Here is a 22717-nt window from a genome sequence, read left to right on the forward strand (position 1 = left end):
CGCTGGGAATCGAAGCCAGGTCTTCCATGCCAAAGGCGCGTATGCTAACCGCTTAGCAACGAAGGAGATCGCAGAAGAAGAGAGAGAGAGAGAAACACTGTGTAAAAGTTTACTTCCCAACTCGAAATATTAGAAAATTTTCCGGTTCCCGAAAGCTAATTGGAAAATTATAATTTGTTGGTGACTAACTGTCCTCTACAGAAATTCAATTTTGTAGCTGAATATGCAGTTAAACATAGTGGAAAATTTTCCACCTAACATCACTATTCATAATATCGAAAATTGTCCGGCTTGAAAAGTTTTTTCCACTTGTTTCTACATTGTGATGAAAATTTTCCGATCTACGAAAATTCCTTTCACTTGTTTCTACAGAGCACTAAAACTTTCCGATTCACAAAAAGTCGTTTTACTTGTTGCTTCAAAATGATGAAAATTTTCCAACTCATAAAAAGTTCTTCAATTTTTCCATATAAGACAGAAAACATTTCGATTCATGAAAAATTGTTTAACTTGTTACTACATTCTACTGAAAAATGTCTGAGCCATGAAAATTTTCAGATTCTTTAAACGATCTTTCACTTTTTTACATTTCTATACATGAATTCAACCAATTTTATGATTGCTGAGGAATTGTTACTTGATTACTGATATTTTTTAGAACCGAAAATTTTCCGGAAAAATATAGCGGAAAATTTTCCACCTCACCACTACATAGGGGTGCTGTTAAAATATCCGTTCGTAGTCTCTGTGTAGTTTCTCATTGGAATAGTGTTCATACTCTTTAATTTCTGCTATGCTATATAGATGTTGGAATTTCTATTACATCATACTCGTTTATTCGCTTTGCTATATATTGCGAAAATACATGTTCATAGCCTTATCTATTTATGCTATGTTATATACGGGTTGAAAAATAAGTCATACTCTTTTATTAGCTCTGCTATGTTTTGCGAAATGTTAGCTATGATAAAATAAGTGTTGGATAAGGGGTAGTAAAAGAGAACGAGTTTCATGAGGTACTCAATTTTCCATGGTTGGATGGTACATGGGTCATGGCATATAGTGCTACACTGAGACGTCGAGTACATGCTATCACGGATCACTGCGAAAAGCATGCCAAAAAGGGGTGCCAGGTCCAGGTCAGTCAATTTTATTCTATTAGTTTGTCTTTACTTACCACAACTTCTCAGTCATTGACCCATTATATTAATCTTCGTAGCACTCATTATACAAAGAGAAAGGGAGAGAGTTGATATCTCAGTTTGCGAGTTGAAGTTTGACGTTCAGCTAATTGTGTTTGCCATATAAGACACCTTTCAACGCGTCTAAATATTCTTCCACTATTCGTAGCATTCTCAATATACATTGAAAGGTATACGGAAAAAATCTCGCGGCCGAAACGTCGCAGCCCAAAATCTCGCCGGCCAAAATCTCGCGGGAAAAAATCTCGCCGGGCCAAAACCTCGCCGCCCAAAACCTCGCGGGACAAAATCTCGCCGGGCCAAAACCTCGCCGCCCAAAACCTCGCGGCACAAAATCTCGCCGGGCCAAAACCTCGCCGCCCAAAATCTCACCGTGCAAAAACTTCGCCGCGAATGAAACTTTTCTTTAAAATTTACCCAATGTGTTTCCTAATATGCAATTCCACATTACAAATAATAATAATAATAATAATAATAATAATAATAATAATAATAATAATAATAATAATAATAATAATAATAATAATAATAATAATAATAATAGTAATAATAATAATAATAATAATAATAATAATAATAATAATAATAATAATAATTACATACAAAACATCGTGTGCGTGGGCTTTCTCGGGTTATCCCCGTTTCCTCCCATTTTCTTTATTCGATCATTTCCTTCATCCTAGTCACCTACGTCTTCTTTAACCTATAGGACATAATCAAGGGACGTCGTTAAAACTCATATCTTGTTTCATATTTTCATAAATATTATTAGATATTTGTTAAAATTTTAAGTTTTTGGATGTTCCGAAGTTCACGAAACTAACCTCGTTAGTTGTCATTACTTTCCTTATGCAGACTTTCTTTGCCTATAACCAGTTTAAAAACATCCTGTCGCCCTACCTTCACATTGGAATCCTTTAATACAGAAATAGAATTTTCATATGGTATCGCGGGACTTGGTCAAATACCCGTGATACTTCTTCTGAACCAGCGTCTTTTATACCGTCATCCTTATCATCTGTTGGAGCATTTACATTTTGGTCAGGCGAGATTTTGGGTATGGCGATATTTTGGGGCGCGAGGTTTTGAGTATGGCGATATTTTGGGGCGCGAGGATTTGGCCAGGCGTGGTTTTGGCCCGGCGAGATTTTGTCCCGCGAGGTTTTGGGCGGCGAGGTTCTGGCCAGGCGAGGTTTCGGCCTGGCGAGATTTTGGGCCGCGAGGTTTAGGGAGGCGAGGTTTTGGCCAGGCGAGGTTTTGGCCCCGCGAGATTTTGGCCCGCGACGTTTTGGGCGGCGAGGTTTTGGCCAGGCGGGGTTTTCGCCCGGCGAGATTTTGTCCCGCGAGGTTTTGGGCGGCGAGGTTTTGGCCAGGCGAGGTTTCGGCCTGGCGAGATTTTGGGCCGCGAGGTTTCGGGAGGCGATGTTTTGGCCAGGCGAGGTTTTGGTCCGCGAGGTTGTCGCCGCGAGGTTCTGGCCGCGAGGTTTGATAAGTATTTTTCCTTAGTTCTGGATTATTGTTCTGGTCTCGAGTGTCCTAATTTTAAGATTGTGTTAAAGGATGTCCGTACACAGGATAGGAGATTATGTATTGCCGCCGTGGTTTTCTAGTACTTTCTAATTTATTTATATGAATATTTATATAATACCGGTACTTACAAGGAAACAAGAACAATACTTATTTTTGAAGAACTGGCGTAAGTACCATATATTTTTGCTGTATTGTCATCTAGATAAAAAAGTGATACTGACGAGAAGTCTAGGTGGCTCGATCTGCCTCATCCTGATAGACTTCATAACATATTGAGAAAAGGAATTCTTACAGAAATCAGAATTGCATCAGTTATACGTCAGTTAGGAGAAGGCAATTTTTTGTATTCCAAATCTTTTATCAGTCAACACCGAGTATTGCTTCATTGTTAACAACTGAGAAGACACTCAAATTACGCTTTAAAGAAATAATAGTCTACTGATCGGAAAAAATTCTCTTGTTTCCCATACCCCTCCCACGTTGAGAATTAACTGTATGATGACAAATTTATTGTTGTATTGTCGAGGGAATATCAGAATAAAGCAATATTATCAGTGCTGTTAAAATCATTTTAACAATTTGGTAATATAACGTTAGTAATGTTTCTGCTGGGAAAAGAATAGTCTTAAAAGAACGCATTGTTCCTGTAATTATTTTCTCGAATAAATAATCTAACAGCCAGGCTCGCACTAAGACTCTTTTCTACAAAGATCCATGTTGTAAGTAAATTAATACTGCTAAATATTGCATCCATATAGTGTTGATAAAGTGTTTCTTTTACGTATTATTAGAGCATAAAATACCGTAAGAAATTGATAAATTCAAGAAAACATTTTTCTCGATGAATGTACCTTTGATATGGTTGCGGACTCAATATTTTAATAGCATTATCTATAGGAAAACTATGACATGAATACGGTGTTCTCAGTTTCAGACGTATGCTGTCTGTATTTCGATGCGAATTCTGGTTTCTGTATGTAGTCCTTACAAGTTGAACTTATATATTTCTTTTTTCATCATAAGCCTCCGCAATATTAACCATACGTTCAAATTGAGTTAAATTGTCTTGTTATCCGGTTCAACAAGGCAGGATTTCGGCCTTAAACCTTTCCACGTTAACCGCTAATGAATGTCTGTTTGTTCAGACTAAATTCCTATTGGCAGTTTGAGGTTTGTTGAGTAGTATAGATTTGTAGTTTTAATATCCATAACATTTCAAGAAAATATGGTGAATTTTAAGCAATGGGCTACCACAAGAAGATTAATGTAAAAGAGAGATCCATCATAAACGTATCGGATAGGGCATCAAACTAGGGAGCCTACATACCAAAGATAAGCGCTCTACCACTGACCAACGTGCCCCTCGAATACTTTCAATTCCGATTGGGCAAATGTTGTTGTAATTATATCGTAATATATTTCTATCCAAGTTAACATGATTACTAATTTTCTCATATGTTTGTTCCTCTCTGCTGAAACACCTTGACATTGTTCGTTATCTGGAATCTTGGCTAGCTATTTCTGCTGTTTGACATATGTATTTTTAGTAACCTCCTCGAACAAGCAAACGTATCATATCAAAACTTTCATCGACAAAAATGTATATTTAACCATATAGTATAATTGCTTACTATATATAACCATCCACAGAACCTTCCTTTTCACAGTCTTCAGATTTGCGGCTTTAATGCAGCACGTCTTTGCATGAACAGCTAATCCTATTTTCGTGCTTACGACTGTATCAACGATGATAACTTTCAATGATCAACGATTATGGCAAGTCTAATATAAAGCTCAATATAGTCTGTCTGTTGTACTCGACAAATGCTGTGGTGTACAAGCCGTCGGGAAGAAGTAAACGTTGCAACAAACTTTCATATTGCATAATTTATTTTAGTAGGTTTGTTAACCGTTTGTTTTGTAACGACTGTGTTTTCCTACTGACTATCCTAAGAATTATGCAATAATATGCAGAACGCTCGGTTCTAAAACTAACGTTTATACTACCTAAAAATATTTATCGATCTTCTTTTCTTAGCAATAATGCATCTTTTTTTTTTAGCGTATGTAAACTCACATTTGTTTCTTGGATCCGGACTAATACCAATATTCTTAGCATTTTTAAAATTATATTAGCATATTTTTTGTTATTGGTATTGCTAATTTATTTTGTTTTCCTGGTGTAGATTTCGTATTTGCGTTTCGATTTAAACTTTTTCTCATATTAGTTTTAATTCTAGTTTCTTTATGCTTATTAATTCGTACTAAGTATATTAACTACCAATTTTAGAAGTTTTGTTTTGAGTTTTATGTACAACATCTGCAGTTCTAGTATATAGAGCATATATAGGACAGATCGTTATCATTATTGAGACTTGAAACTCTTAAACAAGTGGCAGAACATACAGAATTTTGGTACTATGCATACAACGCCAGGAGGGCATTTACATAATTCATTACATCATCCCGTTAATATTGTACGGGAATATGCATATCTATAGTTTCTTAATCGTACTTTTTAGACGACTGCATATTATATATATCCTGTTAAAATCGTTTTCGTAATATGAAATATCCAAAACTTATTTATAAGAGGGTAGAAAGTATACTTTCTTTTGAACATGGTACATTTCGTCCTGATATATGTATCACAGATGGTACTCAGTGGAAGTAAAATTTATAAGATTTTGTTTTGTTAATTTGATACCTCATAACGTTATGGATATATAAAGATACAGTTGTAATTGAGTTGAACAGTGCTCAAAATTATACATTTCGAAGTACTTAGTATAATTCCAAGTATTATTATATTCTATACAAGATAAGAATAGAAGCAATTGCCATAATAAGTTATTATATTTACTCCATTTTTAATACTATGGTAAACTTTGACAACTTGTTTCATATTTTAATAACAGCAACAGACCTCCAGTAAACGGTATTATGATCACTTTTTTTCTTTTAAGAGCCTTCAACATAACTCAATTTACATATTTACAGACTTTAAGATAAAGTTATTTGAAAAAAATCTAATTTCTACTATGTTTCTGTTATTTCAAACTATGTCAAATAATAGCCAAAGGTTTCATTAACAAGTAGATTAGATATACATACCTCCCTTTGTCTCACTCGCATTATTGCCGATGTACATGCCTCTAAGTTTTGGATCTTTTCTTCAATACTTCTGATTATGGAGCAAGTTTGTAAGTTTGTAATTTACAGCTAGTACGGAACTGGAAGTTTTGCTTAACATGTGATTAGACATACGTAATAACTGTCGCATGTAATGTAACATTATAATGAGTCACCAACATTCTGAACCTTAAACGGTCAATGCTATATTATCTATAGCAGAAGTGAACGAAGTTTAGAAGAATTTTTGTGTATTATAGTGAACGTTAGCAATGTATATCGCCATAAATCATCTCGCTTCTTATGTATATACAAGATAGACCACTTGAAATTACCTACTTGAAACTTTTAAACTATATAACTGAAAGGTTAAAATTAGTAGCAAGGAAGCAATATGAGGTGTCATTTTGACCCTCATAAGAAAAATGACGGATTTTCTGGTAAACGTCACTTTTTCCATTTCCTATGACTCATTGTTGTTTTCTCGACACGACGAAACACGCACCTATTATCGTGATTATAGCGAGAAGAAAGGAAAACGTCATGCGACCTTCTTTGATGACTCGTACCGCCAGCAATTTCCGAAGCAGTCTTTGTGCAGCTTTCGACACGTGTGCATCTTTAATACATACGAAGCAGAAAGGATTGAGTGTAGAGACGCCTTACCCTCTTTTAACAGTTAGATTTATGTGACAGTAGTGACGACAGCAGCGGTAAAGACTTTCGTGTTTCTGATGTGAATTTGCAGAATGTCATCCTCTGAAAGTAGTGACAGTGATAGAAAATATGGCAGTGCGACTTCGTTTGTTATGCGCACACAAGGACTTTTAAGCAAACAAGGTCGTTGGCAAGGACAAGGTAACAGTGCTCATTCTTAGTCTACAGGTAGCAGTGACAAGAAATACTGACCATCTAGCGGTAGTGTGTGGACGCCGATAAATCTAAGCAGCACCGCTTCCACTACAGATCACACGCCATCTTGCAATATTGTGACAATTGCAAGTGGACCAACACACTTCACTCGTAGTAACATTAGATGAAATCCTGCTTCAGCATGGCATTTGATTTTGAATACATAAATAGTGAAAAATGTTCAAACATATACTGTTGCCGAAGCACGGCATAATTTTGGAAATTACAGCAACTGGAAAATAACGCTAGAAGAACTCAATGTATTTTTCGCCCTGCTGTATGCCAGTGGTACACTAGGTCATTCAAAACTTTGTGCAGATGATTCATGGAACAACACTTGGGAACCACGCTTGTTGAAAGAAACAATATCACGCAATCATTTCCGTGAAATTATGCGGCTTCTCAGATTTCATCCGTGAAGTAGGAGAGCTGAGTACGTGGCAGCTAATGAATTCTGTCTCGCGTCTGAGACTTGGAACAAACTCATGGAAAATTGTTGTTTGTGTTACAATCCTGAACCAGAGATAACCGTCGTTGAGCAGTTGTTGTCATGCAAATCAAGGTGAAAATTTATCCAATACATGGCAATTAAGCCGGACAAGTTTGGCATGAAATTCTGTTTAGCAACTGATGCAGAACCGAAATATGTGTTAAGTGGCTATCCCTATTTGGGCCAAGTTGAAGACATAAATTATGTACAACTTGGGGAGAGTGTGAATGCAGCAATATCTAAATTCCGAACACAACGTCCCTACTGATAAGTTTTTTACTTCTGCTAAACTTGCAGGTGAACTTTCTACGAAGAAAACCACAATTGTTAGAACGATGCATTTGAACAAGGGAGAATTAGCTCCTATTGCACATGACACTTCAACACCAAGATAATCGACTCTTGCACTGAGAAATAGAGACAAATCACTAACAGTATATAGGTGCAAGAGCAAAAGGAATGTGGTGATTCTTAGCACTATGCATACTAATGTATCAACAGACGACAGCCCAAAGAAGAAAACGAACACTGTAACTACAATGGCACACAATGTGGGGCAGATATAGTGAACCAGATGCTGAGGAAATACGTTATAAGATGTGGAACTCGCAGGTGACCTGTTCAGATATTTTTACAACGTCCTTGACATTGTCACACTAAATGCTTGGATACTTTTCAATGAATCATCGGGCTCCAGAATTACACGCCGATAATTTATTCTTCCGCTGGTGGAAGATCTACGTGCTGATGCTTTGCGCACGAAATGCCCTTCGGTTGTTCCAATGCTAACCACAAAACGGAAAAAGTGTGTATCTCAACTATGCAAGAGACAGAATAAGACTTCTGCTCGCTGTGAGGGATGCTAGAAACCAATTTGTGGAAAATGCGTTGATGTGAATCTTAAGCGTGCATAATGTTCAACTTGTGCTGATGTCTACAGAACTTTATAACATGTTGTGTGTTCATTATTAGTTTATATTCGTGTGTATTTACTCATTTTGTAACATCTTGAGTTATAATTTGTAATGTGTTGAGTCATATAGCATTCTTTTTTATTGTACTTCTTTTTCTATTTTCTTTTTGCTTTGCTTTCCTTCTTATGCAAAAGGAGATTGTGAAGCAAATAAAATATTATGTATTGTCATTTCTACACCATTTATAAATAAAGAAAATCTATAATTTGCGCTTAATAAAGTGTGGATTTATTATGAGGCTCAAATTGACCCCAGTGGCGGTTTTAGGTAAATACAAAAAATACAAAATCCGGCTGTTCTAATATTAAAAAAAAATGACTGTTGCCAACACTGCTAATTTCCCGTTATTACAGAGAATACCACACCTACCTCTCTTGATATTTCACTGTTGCTAAATTTCTTACTTTTTGTGGATTAGTTCAGAAGTTACAATGACGGACTACAGTAGTAGTCTACGACACACACACACACACACACACACACATATATATATATATATATATATATATATATATATATATATATAAGGTCCGTCGACCTTACTGTTCCTTCCCTCTTTTAAGGTCGCGTCATAACTACCCCTCTTTGAAAACCGAAGATGTAGTAAAATCGTGACGTCACCGCAGGAGCAGAAACAACTTTCGCTCAAGGTCCTTCTCATTCACCAATGCTTGTTAGTTTGATTTTTGCATTAAAGCGAATGATTCTTGTTTTCTTGTATTGAGAAAAAATAATTACTGTAGTGTTCGTGTTAGCTTATAAGCATGTCGAATTGTACGATAAGTACTTGTTACAATCATAGGGTTCCGAAGTTATTTATCAGGTATTTCCCTCGGATCCTCTGTGAAAAGTTTGGCAAGAGAAATGTTGTCGGAAAGACACCTACGCCAGCTTCTATTCCGATCATTTTCATTCCCGAAGCCTATAAACGTGATTTAAAACGTGAGTTTCTAAATATTCCACTCAAGAATAGGTTTAAACCGATGTTGTGCCTTCACTGAACTTATCAGTGTCATACGGAAAAGTGTTCCTGTAAATAATGAAAGAAATAAGTGTACGAAAGCTAGGTGTTTAGAGTAAAAACGAATCAGGCTTTTGGGTACAGTCAGATGAAATAACTATTATGACTGGAACAAAAAATAACTCTTTATGTACCGTTTGTTCTGTGGAGAGTGAGGGGCATGAACTAAAGGAATAGCTTTACTTTTTGCGTGAAGAGAACGAGAAACTAAAATTAAATCTTTAAGTTTTACGTCCCATGGTTATACTGGCTGGTCTAAAGGATACGATGATGATGAGAAATGAATGAAATAGTGGAATAAATAAAGTGGGAGGAAACAGGAGAACCCCGAGAAAACCCACGCACACAGTGTTTGTACACCATAAAGTTCACTTGGCGCGCAAAGATCGAACCAAGGACGCATGCACCAGAGGTGAACGCTCTACCATTGAGCTACCGCGGAACAACGAAAAACTAAACTCTGTCAGTATGTACAAATCCAAAATAATAGTGTATATTTACAAACGAAGTTAAAAGAATTGGAAAGCAAATATAATAAAGAATTAATTTCAAAGACCGGTTCTAAAATATAATATTGTGATCGTTTCAATAGAGTAGTTAATAACCAGTGGTGGATATATTACGAAAAAGTTTTATACAGGGCCAAGTAAATATACTAATAATGGCAAGAAAAAACTAAGATGGACTGATTAAGATATTATCCGGGCAACAACATACGCGCCACACTGATAAATTATACAATCATCTTTGGTTACATGTTCTAATCCGCGTACCCAATGTGTCAACACTTCGACATTGCATGCAAAAATAACAATTTTATCGTGGTATTCTTACACCAGTTTTGAAAATTTTGACGGAGCAAGGCCGCTGCTTAAAGAGTGTGAAGAAATTTTCAGTGCTTATATTTGATGAAATGAATGTTAATAGGCGCGTGTCCTATGACAAACAGGTTTACTTAGTTTTCGAATGACACAGAAATGTCCAGGTAGCAATGATTCGAGGCTTGATAGATGTGTGGAAAAAGTCAATGTATGAAGATTCCGATAAGACTATGAGTAAAAAAATAACTTTCGATCGAAAGTTGAAGTCTTAGGATTAAACATAGTTGCAAGTAGTAATGGCATAACCTGAGGACACTTATTGGCCCCTGGGTCCCTGCCTCAGGACCCATGGTCACTGGCCGGGGTCAATGACCTAGGGGTACTTAAGACCACCCCCTCTAAATTTTGGCAGGGGCACCATGGTCCACACCCTAAATTTTGGCTGGGGTACATAGGTCAACCCCCCTTAAATTTTGGAAATTGCCAAATCTAAAAATTTGGTATGGTAGCCTAGAACCATAGTATGTATCTCTATCAGTATTGGGGGTTTATGTCGTTCCCTTTTATGGGTAAAAAATTGCCAAAATTGAAATTTCGAGGTTTTTGACCTAATATATCCCCTTTGATGAGGTGTTACTATCCTATATGGTTATATGGGAGTTTACAGGGGTCTATTAGCTTTCATAACATATGGGTATATTAATGCACCCCTTGAAAAATTTGGGAGGGGTACCTTGGCCTACCACCTAAATTTCGGAAATTGACCAATTTTAAATTGAGTATTATAGTACAGGACCCTAACATGTATTATGATAAATTTGGGTGGTCCACCTCGTTTCCTTCTAGGGGTACACAATTGCCAAAATATAAACGTAAGCAATACGTTGTACCACGTGTTTGGTCTTTTGGCCCAATTTATCCTCTTGGATGAGGTTCTATTACCGTATATGGTTATATGGTCATGTATATAGGTTTATTTCCTATCATAAGACATGGTACATTGATGCACCCTTTAAAATTTGGGAGGGGTATCTTGGCTCATCCACTCAGTTTTAGAAATTGTTTAATATAAGCATTTGGTATCTTCGTACAGGTCTTCAATATGTACCACTATAAATTTGGATGGTCCACATCGTTCCCTTTCATGGGTAAAGAACTACCAAAATCAAATTTCGGAGGTTATTGACCCTTTGATAAGTATTTAGCACGTTATATGGTTTATTACCTTTATATGTTTATGTTCCCTTTTAAATTTGGGAATTATCAGATAACATAATTCGGTAAACGTTTTCTAGGACCCATTGTAGATGTTGGTGTTCCTCTTATGGCCAAACACTCAAAATTTAAAGGTTATTGACCGGCTTTATTATTGAATAACTAGAGGATTTATTACTTTTTTTCATAACACACAGGTGTATTTGTGTACCAATCTTAAATTTTGGGATGGGGGGCGCGGTGGCTCAGTGGTAGAGCGTTCACCTCTGGTGCTTGGGGTCCCGGGTTCGATCCCAGCTCCCGCCAAGTGAACTTTGTGGTGGACAAACACCGTACTCGTGGGTTTTCTCGGGCTTCTCCCGTTTCCTCCCACTTTTTTCATTCCACCATTTCACTCATCTCTCATTATCACCGTCTCCTTTAGCCTAACCGGCATAACCGTGGGACGTAAAACTTAAAGATTTCATTTCATTTTTTAAATTTTGGGAGGGTACATTTCTTATTGTCATAGCAATAATTGGTAATTGTTCTTAAAATTGGATAGTATCTCATTCATTGGGTAAATCATTGTCAAATATGAGTATGATCACGTGATCAGTTATTGACCTATGATGGATTAGGAGTCCAGGACATTGGTACATTGAAACTTTGTAGGATAATTTGAGAATTGTCAAATGAAATTGCTTCATTGGTTTTGATTATTCCAGCCTATGGACCAAATATAAACGTAAGCAATACGATGTTCCACGTGATTGACCTTGATGAGGTAGTGTACAGAGATTCATTTCCTTTGTTGTGGTACTTCTTAAGTTTGAGTACACACTTAAACAGTTGGTTCTACTCAGGTAAACAAATGACGGACATTATTAACGTTATTGAAAATATAATGATATGATTAATTCTAAGACTTAGGTATATCGAGAGAAGTATTCTTTAAATTTGAGAATTGTGATAAACAGAACTTTAACATAAGGCGCGAAATTTGAAACAATACTTTGAACTTTAGTCACAGCTCATAGTCTAATAAGATCATTTGTGATGATTGATCTGATCTTGAGCTTTAGAAATCTGATAGCTAACCTTATTGAATCTTATGACTCATAGTCTTAAGAGAATACATGCTACAACACTGGCAAAGTTAGTGTTGATGCAATTTGATTGGTTCATTACTATCTTTCGTGCAATCTGATTGACTGATCACTATTTTTCGTGTAACCACATTGGTTGATGAGTTTCAAATCTTTGATGCATTCAGTTTTGTTTTTAACATTTAAAAAGTTTTTGAAACTTTTGTTTGGAAATTTTTTTGTTTGAAACTTTGGTTTCAATTTTTTCGTTTGAAATTTTTGTTTGAATATTTTGTTTGAAAATTTTTTGTTAGAAACTTTTTTGTTTGTAAGTTTTTTGTTTGAATTTTTTTTTCGTTTGAAATATTTAGTTTAAAAAATTTGTTTCGAAAGTTTTATTTGAATTTTTTGTTTCATAATTTTTTGTTTGAAACTTTGGTTTGAAATTTTTTGTTTGAAATTTTTAGTTTGAAAAAAATTGTTTCGAAAGTTTTGTTTAAAAAAATGTTTCAAATTTTTTTGAAGATTTTTTGTTTGAAATTATTTGTTTTGAAATTTTTGTTTCAAAATTTTGAATTTTTTTCGTTTGAAATTTTTGTTTCAAAATTTTTTGTTTCAAAGTTTTGTTTTAAAATTTTGTTCGAAATTTTTTCGTTTGAAATTTTGTGTTTTAAAGTTTTGGTTTCAAAATTTTGGTTTGATATTTTTTTTAAGTTTGTGCACTCATTAGTTAAGAACCGGAACTGTTTAGAACAAAAACCTCTGGCATCATTGTTTATCATGGTGCAATAGTACACGTTAGAACATGGGGTTGTACTTGAAATGAAAAAAAAAACAATTCATTGAAATGGATCATTTTATTATACTCCACATACATCCATACCAGATATAGGATCTGGATATTGTCGATACAATGTATTTTGAACTTCTTGCACTAGTTTGTCTTTAGCATATAGTCTTTTAGCATATAGTCTTTTAAGGTATACTGCAATATCAATAGGTGGAAACTCAATGTCCATTAATCACATATAAACTGTTTATTAACACAGGTATGCACCCACGAACGATGTTGACAACCATCACAACATCTAGATACATGTTGTACAATATGCATGACACATTTTTCAAAATAGTACTTTTTCAGGAATATACTTGTTTTGTTGCACACTTCCACTGCATGTTTTACACACTGGAATACGTTGATGAATTTGTTCCATTCCGTTTGCGTAAGATACACCATGTTGCAAGGGACATGAAATGTACTCTTTTTACGTAACAGCACCATATTCTCTTTAAGGACTGTACGTAGCACCACTTCATGATTTGAGCCTAATGATTTGACTATGGTCACATTTAGCTCATCATGAAAATAATCATTCATTTGGTCGATTCGTGAACATAATATTTGCCATTCTTCAAAGTTCAGTTGTACACCAAATTGTTCTGCTTTGCCCAATCGAATCACAGATTCAAATGTTCTAGCACCGATACCAATCATTACATGTTTTGTTTGAAATATATTTATTGGATAATAGCTTGCGAAAAGGAATTCTTTATCGTTAGAAGTACACATTTTTCTTTCTGAAACGCACTTGCTCAAATGATTTTATGGGCTGACAGTGTATTTGCTGATTTCATAAAGTTATTGCTGGCGTCATTGGAAAGGAATGTGCTGACATTTGAATTCATTATTTCATCATAGTTGCTGACGTCATGCTGACCATTCAAATTCATACAGCTGTGTCTGTCGTCAAAAGAATGAGCTGACGTTAGAATTCATGATTTCATCACAATTGCTGAGGAAACCGGCTGTGTACTAAATTCAAATTGATGACTTCGACCCAAGAATCCTTTGTAACATAAAGATACAGATCCAGTATTTAAGAAACGCAGCCGTTCTTCTTGTTTTGATGCTTCCATGGGTAAATATCTTGATAGTAAAATTATATTCTTATCATTTTCAAGCTTCACTACAATTCTTAATCCAAACTTTGTAGGGATATTTTGGCTAGCTAAGAGTCTATAAGGTACATTCTGTTGTGAAACATTAATCTTGGTAAATGATTTCATCACACCACGTGTGTTTAGAAACTGCAGACAAGTAGCCATGATGATGTTATCATGAATACTAACTCGAACGATACTTATATATGATGCAAAACTGATGACGTTGCATTATCATGTTCTCACGAGTACTATTGCACCATGATAAACAATGTTGCCAGAGGTTTTAGCTCTAAACAGTTCCGGTTCTTTACTAATGAGTGCACAAACTTCTAAAAATGTCAAACCAAACTTTGAAACAAAAATTTCAAACAAAAAATTTTCAAACAAATAATTTAAAACAAAAATTTCAAAAAATTTCGAAACAAAATTTTCAAACTAAAAATTTCAAACGAAAAAATTCAAACAAAAGTTCCAAACAAAAAATTTTGAAACAAAAATTTCAAACAAAAATTTTCAAACTAAAAATATCAAATAAAAAATATCAAACCAAAGTTTCAAACAAAAAATTTTCAAACAAAAGTTTTGAAACAAATATTTCAAATAAAACTTTCGAAACAAAAATTTTCAAACTAAAAATATCAAACGAAAAAATGTCAAACCGAAGTTTTAAACAAAAATTTCAAATACTTTTTAAATGTTAAACAAAACAAAACTGAATGCAGCAAAGATTTGAAAATCACATACCAATCAGATTGCGCGAAAGATAGTGATCAGCCAATCAGATTGCACGAAAGATAGTGATAAACCAATCAAATTGCATCAACAATAACTTTCCCAGTGTCAGATTACATCACCTTTTGACTAAATTTCAGTGTTGTAGCATATATTCCCTTAAGACTATGAGTCATAAGATTCAATAAGGTTAGCTATCAGATTTCTAAAGCTCAAATAAATCACCACAAATGATCTTAGACTATGAGCTGTGACTAAAGTTCAAAGTATTGTTTCAAATTTCGCGCCTTATGTTAAAGTTCTGTTTATCACAAATCCCAAATTTAAAGAATACTTCTCTCGATATACCTAAGTCTTAGAATTAATCATATCATTATATGTTCAATAACGTTAATAATGTCCGTCATTTGTTTACCTGAGTAGAACCAACTGTTTAAGTGTGTACTCAAACTTAAGAAGTACCACAACAAAGGAAATGAATCTCTGTACACTACCTCATCAAGGTCAATCACGTGGAACATCGTGTTGCTTACGTTTATATTTGGTCCATAGGCTGGAATAATAAAACCAATGACGCAATTTCATTTGACAATTCTCAAATTATCCTACAAAGTTTCAATGTACCAATGTCCTGGACTCCTAATCCATCATAGGTCAATAACTGATCACGTGATCATACTCATATTTGACAATGATTTACCCAATGAATGAGATACTATCCAATTTTAAGAACAATTACCAATTATTGATATGACAATAAGAAATGTACCCCTCCCAAAATTTAAGATTGGTACACAAATACACCTGTGTGTTATGAAAAAAGTAATAAATCCTGTAGTTATTCAATAATAAAGCCGGTCAATAACCTTTAAATTTTGAGTGTTTGGCCATAAGATGATCACCAACATCTACAATGGGTCCTAGAAAACGTTTACCGAATTATGTTATCTGATAATTCCCAAATTTAAAAGGGAACATACACATATAAAGGTAATAAACCATATAACGTGCTAAATACTTATCAAAGGGTCAATAACCTCCGAAATTTGATTTTGGTAGTTCTTTACCCATGAAAGGGAACGATGTGGACCATCCAAATTTATAGTGGTACATATTGAAGACCTGTACGAAGATACCAAATGCTTATATTAAACAATTTCTAAAACTGAGTGGATGAACCAAGATACCCCTCCCAAATTTTAAAGGGTGCATCAATGTACCATGTCTTATGATAGGAAATAAACCTATATACATGACCATATAACCATATACGGTAATAATACCACATCAAACGGGATAAATTGGGCCAAAAACCAAACACGTGCTACAACATATTGATTATGTTTATATTTTGGCAATTTTTACCCATGAAAGGGAACAAGGTGGACCACCCAAATTTATCATGATACATATTGAGGTCATGTACTATGATAGCAATTGCTTAAATTGGAAAATTTCCAAAATTTAAGGGATTGGCCTCCCAAAAATTTAAAGGGGTGCATCAATGTACCTAAGTCTTATGATAGGAAATGGACCAGCATACATGACCATATAACCATATAAGGTAATATGACCTCATCCAAGGGAATAAATTAGGTCAAAAACGAAACACGTGGATGTACTAAAATTTGGCAATTTCGTACCCATGAAAGGGAACAAGATGAACCACCCAAATTAATATTAATACATGTTAGGGTTCAGTACTATAATACCAAATATATAAAATGAGCAATTTCTAAAATTTAAGAGGTGGGGCAAGGTACCCCTCTAAAATTTTTAAAGGTTACACCGATATACTTATATCTTATGAAAGGAAATATACCACTATACATAACCATATAACCATATAAGGTAATAGGACCTCATCCAAGGGGATAACTTAGGTCGAAACCAAACACGTGGTACAACGTATTGCTTACGTTTATATTTTTTGGCAATTTTGTACCCCTAAAAGAGAATGAGGTGGACCACCCAAATTTATCATAATACATATTATGGTCCAGTACTATAATACCAAACGTTGAAATTGGGCAATTTTCAAAATTTAAGGGGTGGGCCAAGATACACCTCCCAAATTTTAAAGGTGTGCACCAATATACCTATGTCTTATGAAAGGAAATAAACCCCTATACATAATCATATAACCATATAAGGTAATAGGTCCTCATCCAAGTGGATAACTTAGGTCGAAACCAAACATGTGGTACAACGTATTGCTTACGTTGATACTTTGGCAATTGTGTACCCCTAGAAGGGAACGAGGTGGATTACCCAAATTTATCATAATATATGTTATGGTCCTGTACTATAACACCCAATGTTTAAATTGGTCAATTTCCGAAATTTAGGTGGTGGGCCAAGGAACCCCTCTCAAATTTTTCAAGGGGTGCATCAATATACCCTTATGTTATGAAAGCTAATGGACCCCTGTAAACGCCCATATAACCATATAGGGTAGTAACACCTCATCAAAGGGGATATATTAGGTGAAAAACCTCGAAATTTCAATTTTTTCAATTTTTTACCCATGAAAGGGAACGACATAGACCCCCAATACTGATAGAGGTACATACTATCCCAGATAGCAGAAACAGCTTGCCACAATCATGATATAAGCTTGTCGTGACAAGGATATAAGCTTGTCCCAAGCTTGTTACGACAAGTCTGTAAGCGTATATCAAGGCTGATTCAAGCGACGAAGTTGACAGGCGACAAGCATATTGTAGGCTTATACTGTAAGATTGTTTCAAGCTTGTCAGCTCAAGCTTATTGCAAACTTGTTACATAAAGCATGCTACAGGCTTGTTACCTCAAGTTTATTTCAAACTTTGTACGTAATGCTTGCTCCAGGCTTGTTACCTCAAGTCTATTTCAAACTTGGTACATAATGCTTGCTACAGGCTTGTTACCTCAAGTTTATTTCAAACTTGGTACATAATGCTTGCTACAGGCTTGTCACCTCAAGCTAATTTCAAGCTGTCCACTTCAAGTTTAGCACATGCTTAATATGTCTCGTTTATTGCAAGCTTCTCAGTAAAGCTTGATACAAATTTATTTCTGCACGTGAGAAAATGATTCATCTGCTTGGCGACATGTATAATGTTTGATGTGAAGGTTAGTACAGTGAAACCTCTTCTAACGGACACCTCTATAAAGCGGACACCTCTCATAACGGACATATTTTGTAATCCCCAAACACTGTAATAGGAAAAACCATGTTGACAAACCTCTCTAAAGCGGACACTCTCTAGTACGGACACGGACAGTCTTTTCTGTCTCTTATAGGTATTATTTACCTCTATATTACGGACACTTTCTCTAGAAACAAGTTGAAAAATACAGAAAAAATACATTTTCAGAAATGCATACATATATCACCAAGGAAACATTGTAATAACATTTTCCCTTGTCAACTGGCTGTTCAGAAACTCAGATGAAGCGTCTTTGTTTAACAACACCTTCATATCCTTTGCTTGCATTCCACTCCCACCAAACCTGTTTTAGAATCAAGTGATTGACAGTTGCCTGCCATTTGGGATGACCCGTCATTTTACTGTTTTGCTGGAATCAAGCAGAAGACATGTTTGGTAACTTTTGTTCACGTATTCGCATATTGTCTTAGTGCCTCTATTTGTAGACGGAAGCAATAAGGTGTAAGTTGTTGTGAGCTTTCGAAATGCCACGAGAAGCGCTAATGTTAAAATCGAATTGATTGAATTTTCGAAGAATACTGAGGTGTGCGAAGGATAGCTGAAAATTTTTGTATCGGTAAAACTCAAGCACCTGAGATCATTTAAAACCTAGACAAGTTAATAAAGTTGTGGTGTGAAAATGACAATGAAAATTGTGTCTCATTGCTTTGAACAAAGTTGGTGTGCAAGTGAATGTTTTTATAGAGTGCGGAATGAAAAAAAAATCCTGTGTTAGAGTCGATGCTAAAAGCTAAGAATTTAGAGGTAGCAACAGAAATGAATGTTTCAGATTTCAAGGTCTCGAACGAGTGGCTAGAGAAGTTTCGGATTAGACAAAATTTCTTTCAAAGCGATTTGTGGAGAATCCGCAGATATCGACATGCCCACAGTCATAGAACGGTTTGATAAATTACCTTCAATAGTTTGTAATTACATATCACCTTATTTACTAATTTACGTAAGAAAATATCGAAACCTCTCTAAGACGAACACCTCTCTATAGCGGACAATTTTAGATTCCCCACGGCTGTCCGCTTTAGAGAGGTTTCACTGTATAATGTTCAATGTGTAAGTTACATAAATGATGGTGTGTATTCTTTTGCCATCTGAAGTGTTTAGATATTGCCATCACTTTATTGGCATTATTTTAAATATATATAGGGGAAACCATACCATACTTACTATTAATAGTAAACACAGTAGTAAGCTATGGTTTCTGCAACATTTTTAAAAGAATGCCAATAAAGTGGTGGCAATATCCAAACACCCTCAGATGGCAAAAGAACACACACCATCATTTATGTAACTTACACACTGAACATTATACTAACCTTCACATCAAACATTATACATGACGCCAACCAGATGAATCATTTTCTCACGTGCAGAAACAAATCTGTATCAAGGTTGACACTACTGGGCCTCACATCAAACCTTATACAAAATGAAATCAACCTCATATAGACAATAATCCTGCAAAAATAAACGTAAAAGTGACGACGAAAGAACTGTTAAACCTACATAAGCAATGTTCTGAAAAAGAATAGTTGTGTTCGGTCAAAATGAAAGCAAAATAATGTATACTTTCACAATCTGTATTACGCTTCTTTCCTTCGTCCATTATGCGTCTTTGCAGCACGAGGTTCAGGTTTATTTCTGTTGAGTAACATTATTGAAATATCATGTTAAATTATAAATCCATGTCTCACACAACATTGGTGTTGAATATATACCCCATACTCCAGTCTATTGAGATTAGTATCTTATCTCAACATAGAAAGCAACACTTTTCCTGAGTTCCTTGGTGAATATACTATGCGACCAGGCAGATCAGCATCCAATTAGTTTACCATTAACCACAGTTTGATGTTGAAGCTGAGCGTCCCGTTTCAGCACGAAGTTTTACATGAGACACTGACCTGTAGAATCCGAACAGTAATGCGTTCAGTGTTTGTAAGATCTTCCACTGGGAATCGACCACGACCCTAGGCGCACCAAAGACGTACACCACTAGACAAACGTCAAGGGCTAAGCAAACTTTTAAATTATCAGATTTCAGGAAAGAAAGAAATATAAATTAAATCCTAGAACCACTGCTACACAGGGTGCGAAATACTGAGGATGGCCATTCCCATACTTCAAAATTTTGGAAGAAAATTCATCCTCAATAATTTACTGGAGAGATAAGGTGACATCGACACTGTCAGAAGTATACAAACTATTTACAGTAAATCTGTGCAGTTAGTGGATAAGCATTATCCCTAACCTTACATATATCAATAATTTTGGATGTTCAATATATGAAATCTTCATTTCAAAACTTTCCAGTGCATTTTTTTTTACTTATTTATTTACTCCTATCTCTCCCTGATCATAACTGTTATGATTTCGCATCCTGCTGCTACATAATTGAAATAAATTATCTATACATTCTACGCAATAACTGATATAAGGTTCCATGAAAACAATCAGCTTGTATTACAATGTTATTTATTGAACTTATTTACATATTTTGTATTATTTCTAACTTATTTCCTTCATTGGGTTCCTCAACTTCAACGGTGTGACCTTCCACTACAGGTTTTGAATTTCTTCGTTCTCTGCAAAATAACGATCATAAATACGTACTGAAAAACATGTAATCGATTGCACAGTTAAAAGAAAACATTCATATTGTTTACCTTATAAATACGCTCTCATTAAAATACATTATTATTCTTTGAAGTAAGTGCCACACAAGGCAACAGAGTCTGGCACTCGTTTCTCAGATCTGGTGATCCATGGCTTGGAAGCACTCCAAATATGATCTCTATAGCATTACGGTAGAATTTTTTATAGTGAATTAATATTCCCTAATCGAGCTCACCTATTCAGATGTTAGATTTGTAGTGTGACACTTCTTTTCAAAGTGTCTTGACTATGTCAAATACAATATAATTCATCTTCCCATACTGAAAATTAATAAAGTAATTTTAAACACTACTATACACAAACATTACCCAAACACTCTTTCGGTTTAGCGGCATCCCTTATTTTCTACATTTTACGTTTTACAGCCTTATTTAATTAAATTTTGACGATCACTCATAAGAAACACTTGAAAGGAAAGAATCGCGATTGTTACAATTACAACATACTCTCCCACAGTCGGATATTAAGTCGTCTCGGGATCGCACGAATCTGTCTGGGTCATACAGGGTCAGGGATCTGACTACTTCGGGATCACGAGTCACGAAGTATGTTACTTGTTTCATCACTGGTACCACTGCATGGTATTTATTCACTTTACCTATTTCAATGTTCTAGTGCCAGTAAATTTTCAGTAAAGTTTTTTTTTAATTTCCTAGCTGAAAATGTGCATTGTTCTGTGAGAGCATCAATTGAGATAAATCCAGAAAATGTCATATTGACTCACTCGGTACTGTTGTATAAGCACGGCGTTACGAAAAACAAACGAAGTAATCACTGATATAAGAAATCACTGAGAGATGGAAGAACAAATATTTACTTATTTCTGTAATTTTCTCTCCATGCCTTGTATGAAATGCAATCTGATCTCACGATTCACAGGAAAGATAGGTCATAAGTGTGTGAACCTATATACCTTGTATTCTTCACGGAGCAACATAAATGGCAGATGACCTACAAGGCGTTATCCTGCGTCACGTACAACAGAACGTATGGGAAAGTGTAGTTCGCAATTCACAGGAAAAGTGTAGAATTTACTAAAGTAGGCACCGTGTACACAGACAACTTCGTACCATTTTGCAACGAGTTTGGAACATACCTTAGAGGTTCAATGAAATATTTCTCTTTAAAAATAAAAAAATAAAAAAAGTTACTGGTGACTAACACGTAAAGAGGTGTTAAACAACAATTCACTGGAATTATTTGTGACAGTAAAACAAACGGATTTTAATCCTGAGCCTTACAGCGGAGGAATACATCTTTGCAACGTTTCATTCTTTCAAAACACAAGAATCACTGATAGGAAGACATGCATATTGCCTTCATCATACATATCAAATGAAGGAGGGATGACTCATTACCGTAAATGTAACACTAAGTTTATTTGACCCATATTCATGGAACGTCGTGTCGGAGTCATTAGCGTCGTTTCACAATTCATTATAGAGAAGTAATAAATACTCCTGCGACCTATCGACCTAGTTCTTTATATCCCATCTTTGAAAGCAGAAACATTTCTCAGTGTACATGGCACAAGGCAGGAAAATCACTTCATTTACTTCAATCCAGTCAAATTCTGAATGCATTTTAAGACCTATGTCTCCCTATTTATTTTCCTGTTAATTTGTTGTTGAGTGTTTACGCATACGCATACTTTGGCGTGCTCCATCCTATTGAAATCTTTTTGTCTTTGTGGGAAAAAAACTACTCTTACTTTTTTAATTTTTTTATTACTGCCACCGCTGAATGAAGTCTTTATCTTGTGGATAAAACATTAACCTTTATTTCTTGTTCA

General features: G+C 35.2%; 1 protein-coding gene across 1 annotated transcript in view; it reads right to left on the bottom strand.

The window, feature by feature from the left end:
* Positions 1 to 19832: 19832 nt before the first annotated feature.
* The window catches only part of LOC145674606 (uncharacterized), a 28473-nt gene continuing 25588 nt past the window's right edge, over positions 19833 to 22717 (bottom strand). The window contains exons 5-6 of the mRNA XM_081744824.1: positions 20763 to 20834; positions 19833 to 19890 (exon numbers count right to left, since the gene is read on the bottom strand). Of these exons, the coding sequence (XP_081600950.1) occupies positions 19833 to 19890; positions 20763 to 20834 (130 nt within the window). The remainder of the gene's footprint in view (positions 19891 to 20762; positions 20835 to 22717) is intronic.

This window comes from Thermobia domestica, chromosome 17, assembly GCF_964235325.1.
Source record: "Thermobia domestica chromosome 17, izTheDome1.hap1.1, whole genome shotgun sequence".
NCBI lineage: Eukaryota > Metazoa > Arthropoda > Insecta > Zygentoma > Lepismatidae > Thermobia > Thermobia domestica.